Source organism: Trichechus manatus, unplaced genomic scaffold (assembly GCF_000243295.1).
Source record: "Trichechus manatus latirostris isolate Lorelei unplaced genomic scaffold, TriManLat1.0 scaffold00102, whole genome shotgun sequence".
Classification (NCBI taxonomy): Eukaryota; Metazoa; Chordata; class Mammalia; order Sirenia; family Trichechidae; genus Trichechus; species Trichechus manatus.
The window spans coordinates 9,762,541-9,767,678 of record NW_004444038.1 but is presented as its reverse complement, the minus strand read 5'-3'; the positions used below and the strand labels follow the sequence as shown (position 1 = coordinate 9,767,678).

General features: G+C 41.7%; 1 protein-coding gene across 4 annotated transcripts in view; it reads right to left on the bottom strand.

The window, feature by feature from the left end:
- ATP11A (ATPase phospholipid transporting 11A) overlaps positions 1-5,138 on the bottom strand; it is a 221,478-nt gene that overhangs the window by 95,264 nt on the left and 121,076 nt on the right. For all 4 annotated transcript variants that reach the window (XM_023737411.1, XM_023737412.1, XM_023737414.1 and 1 more), the window contains exon 2: positions 1,581-1,703. In XM_023737411.1, the coding sequence (XP_023593179.1) occupies positions 1,581-1,703 (123 nt within the window). The remainder of the gene's footprint in view (positions 1-1,580; positions 1,704-5,138) is intronic.

Here is a 5,138-nt window from a genome sequence, read left to right as displayed (position 1 = left end):
CGGACACACTCATTCCCCCGCTGCACGTGCACGCGCGCTCACGGACACACTCATTCCCCCGCTGCACGTGCATGCGCGCTCACACACACACTCATTCACGTGCCTGAAAAGGAAAAGTTCTCTATAATCTGGAAAGCATGTCGCCCTGTGATATGGACCGAATTGTTTCCTCCAAAAAGGTATGTTGAAGTCCTAACCCCGGTACCCGCGAACATGACCGTGTTTGGAAAAAGGGTCTTTGAGGACGTTATCAGTTAATACGAATTCATACTGGAGTACGGTCGGTCTTCATCCAATCCGAGTGATGTCCTCATAAGAGCAAAGGGCCCAGGGACACACAGACGAAGGACGGCCATATGAACGTGACCGTGTTTGGAAACAGGGTCTTTGAGGACGTTATCAGTTAATACGAATTCATACTGGAGTACAGTGGGTCTTCATCCAATCCGAGTGATGTCCTCTTAAGAGAAAATAGCCCAGAGAGACAGACAGACAAAGGACGGCCATATGAAGATGTACCCACAAGCCAAGGACGCCGGGCTACCAGAAGCTGGGAGAGACAAGAAACCGACCGACCGACATGCTGATTTGGACTTCTAGCCTCCAGGACAGTGAGACAATAAATTTCTGTTCTTGTAAGTCACCTAGTTTGTGGGGTTTTGTTATGGCAGCCCCAGGAAACTAAAAGAACAAAACAGTTGCTGTCTATTCAATTCTGACTCATGGGAACCCCATGTGTGTCAGAGTAGAACCGTGCTCCCATAAGATTTTTAACAGCTGATTTTTTGGAAGTAGATTGCCAGGCCATTCTTCCGATGTGCCTCTTGGAGGACTCAAAACCTCCAACCTTTTGCTTAGCAGCCGAACACATTAACTGTGTGCATCCCTCAGGGACTCGAGGAAACTAATACAGCCTATCATTTATGTTTCTTGTTCAAAAGCCAGTAACTAAATTCTAAACTCTATTCTTAAGGCCTATTTTACTGGGTATTCTCTAACTGTGTAAATATGTACTCTACAGTCCCACTTTGCGGTCAGTGAAAAGATAACACACTTTATTTAAGCAATGACAGTGAAGTCACATCTCTTCCTCTTTAAACTTGCAGCACCTGAGTGGTACACTCCTACATTCGTTGAGTGTTTGAGTTTACTAAGCGATTTTACGTATGTTATTTCAAGGGTGACAGCACCGTATGTATCTGACAGATGAGGAAACTCTGGCCGAGAGCAGTTAATGACTTGCACGTGGCAAAACAGCTAACAAGTGGCAGCAGTAGGATGTAAATGTCCTAGACCTCAAACCTGGCACTGCATCCATGACATAATTCACAGAGAACTGAAGGAAATGGGTTGTGATATCTTGGCAAGTCTTAAAGGTGTTTCTGGAATAGCCAAAGGGATAAGGAACCCAGAAGCACTTTGCGAAGTTCTAATCAGGAGTCCTTAGTCGGGAGGAGAATCACAGCTGTGATGGCAGTCATAGTAGCAGTGTTGGTATCTGCTGTCAGAAATTACTAATACTCTCCCAAGTATTTTCTTCTAGGTAATTAATAGACACACGGACCAGAAGACAAAGTCACCTTGGAAGAGACGATCCTGTTATCCGGGTACCTCTGCGGGATGTAGGCCTCGGTGCCTGGAGGTGGCTCCCTGTGCCCCACGTAGATGGTCCGACTGTCCACCCAATTCTCTTCTCCAGCACACTGTGGAAAAAAGAAAAATATTACCTTAGACACCTCATAATTCGGGTGAAAAAGTACTTACCTAAAATGTTGTCTTTGATTAATTGCTTGTTCATATTAACAGAAACCTACACTGGCTGGCTCAGAGCATCATTCTGGGTTACAGGGGAAGAGCTATATTCTTCAAATTTAGTGGCCAATTTTCACAATCTAAATTCTTCAAATCAGTGGCCAAATCCCTCAAGCAAATAATCTGAGCAGGCTGTCTGAACTCCCCGTAAGTGGTACATGGGTATCCTTTAAAAGCTGATCGTCAACAGAACTAAGACAGGGTGAGTTCATTTAAAAATAGAGCGTAACAGCAAAATCTTAAGGCTTCTAAAAGAGAAAAGGCAATGATGATTAGAAGTTTTGGAAAAGAAGACGGTGAAACTATTAGTTCAAAATATAAGAATTATTTGAACTCGTAAGGCTTTCATGGATAGAGGGGAAGACTTGGGTCTGATTCATTTTTGTATTATTGTGAGTATTGTGAACCAAAGGTATTAAATACATATCTTGTGAATAGAAAAATCTTTTAAAAACACACAACCAGACAGTGTGCTACCAGCTCTGAGATGACTAAATAGCTACTGATCTGAGACTAAAACGCAGGCGCAGAATAAAAGTCCTATTGTGTGGTCTTGGTACCACATTCCAATTCTCCTCAAAGAACTTCCAGCTTTTCTGAGGTATAATAAACAGTGCTGAAAAGGAGACTGAAATATTCCTAGTTGAAAAGAAAGACCATGTTATGTAACAGGAAAAACAAATTGGCACTGGAGTCAAAGAGACTCGGGTTCAATCAACGCTGAGCCACTTACTGGCTGGGTAACCGCAGGCAAGTTGGTATTTCTGAACCTTAACATCATTATCTATAAAACAGCGATGGTAGCACTTCTTACTCACAAAGTTGTCAAGAGAATGAAATCAGAAAATAGAAATGAAACACAGAGCAAAGTGCCCAGTCCAACAAGTTTTTAATACAATATTAGGTTTCCTTCTTTCTTCCATTACTGTGGCCCATTCCTTTTGTTGCTTCAGGAAATCCTACCTACTTAAAGTCCAACAGGCTGGGGTAACATAAGCAATCCAGCATTTCTATTTGCTCAGTGTTGTTATTTGTAAGTCTTAAACACTGGTTCTGGGTGTGTGCGTGTGCTCATTTCTCAACTTCCTGGGTAAGATGTCTTTTTCATATTTGTATTACCCCACAGCACGTTATGCAGAGTAGCTACATAAATGTTTGCACATTTCCTTTTATAAATTCCACCTGTGCGTCTACATGCACCTCTGTTTGCTTTCATTAAGGCCTCGCTTTGCCATAAGAGTCTGTGTAAACTAAAGGAAAAAGACCAAATGAGTCTCTGGAACTCCAACTGTCTTTTCAGAGATGTTCAGCAGACATGAAATGGTGCTCGTTACAGACAGCCGAGGCTTCAAATTTCTTTGAGAACAGAAATAGACATGGCAGCTACCTGGTCAGATATGAGTGGCTCAGCAACATAAGTGAGCTACGTGCATTTTTTTTCCTTGGCAAAAACGTGTGATACAGTTCGGGCAGAGCAGCCTGCAGGTTCTACGGTAATTATCACCCTAGATCTGCAGTAAGCAGATTCAAAAACAAGCCAGACAGTACCAGCTCTCCTGGTGATGCTGAAGGCCAGGTTGCCTCACTTCTGGCAAAGCACAAAGAAAGCTCTGACTTCATCTGAAGCGATAATCTCCCTGTCCAACAGCAGTCTTTCCTCTCCTCCCTGTTTGATATGAGGCCATCAATAAGGAATACAAACTATAAAAATATATATGAAAGCTAAGAAAACAGAAAAAGTCTTTGATTTTCTTTTCTTTTCTTAGAACATAGCCAAGCTGATGCTTCTGAGTCTTCAGAAAGTCATACTGAAAAAGAAGAATGTATTTTAAACAACTGGAAAAAGAAAGAAAAGTAAAAAAAAAAAGATGACTTTCAATACAAAAACGGAAGTCCTGAAAACCTTGCTCCCAAGCTTCACAAATAGCCGTTGAATCTCAAGAGTGGCCACAACCCTGACTGTCTGAAAGCCCGAAAACCTCCTAAGCATCACACCTGGTGCTCACTCTATGGATAGCGCCCCTGATGCTTCCCTGTCACCTCCTGCCAGGGGACAAGGATGACCTCTGCTCTATGGCGGCATAATCAGAATGAAATTTATTCAGGCCAACTCAGAGTCTTGACACTGTCTAACAGATGTTTGTTATTAAATAATTACATTAAAAAACTCAAATATAAAAACTTACTTTAAATAACTGTCACTGAACAGAAAGAACTACTATTCCTGTCTGTGTGACAAGATCAGCAAATCAACTGCCCATCAACACGCGTTAGGGCTTCCCTAAATCATCAAAACAAAAAATTAATCTGAGCACAAACTGTATGCATATTAAATGAAAGCTAAATTCTGTACAAGAAAGCCACCTTCGTATTGTTCACTGAAGTATGAAAATAGATGCACATAACCCAGAAGTTTCCTTAAGGCTCCCTGCTTCCATTAACAGGGTAAAACTGAATGGACTGAGAAACTGAGTGTCCCTGGAACACCAGTGAGGTCACATGACCACCTTTCTACTCTGGCTCTTTAGCTTGGTCAGGTTAACAGAACCCAAAGAAGATGAAGAAAAAATTATACTCTCTGAGATCAGAAAATTTACCAAGGGTAAGGAAACATTTCTTTGGGTTCAGATTTAAAGTCACGGTGATTTAAAATCAATCTTATTCTCTTCACAATCGTTCAAATTCTAAGCAGACTAAAATTAGATGTTGAAAAAGTCTCCTGGAGACTGCCTGGTGTAATTCTGATGTTTGTAATTACATCAATACAGAGTTATAGGTTATGTGTCACTGGGTAAGTTCGAACTACCAGCTTTTTGCTTAGCAGCCTCCGTGGGAGAAAGACCTGGTGATCTGCTCCCATAAAGATCACAACCTAGAAAACTCTATGGGACAGTTCTACTCCATCCTTTATGGTGGCTATGAGTCAGAACATGTTATGTGCTGGGATTCAGGAAACCTGGTTCTGCCGCTGAGGTGCTGAGGAACTTTGGACAAATCACTAAACATTTCTAGGTCAAATCTCATCAGCAAATGACAGGATTAGACTAGGTAAACTTTATAATTATTCCAGCTCTCAGATTCTCATTCTTTGTACACTAGCAATGAACACAAACGTATTGGCCCTAATTACTTTATGTAATTTCTTAATGGAACCAGTCTGGAACCAAATGTCAGACAAACTGTTCAGTGTCAAACTGGAACCTTTACAGTGTGAGCTCTGTCTTGTTTTTCTGTCTTCTTTCTGGGCCAGCATCAGTGCTCTCAATGGTGAGGAATCATGAAAGAGCAAAACTGCTGGAGGAATTCCAAGTCTGGAGGAGAAAGGC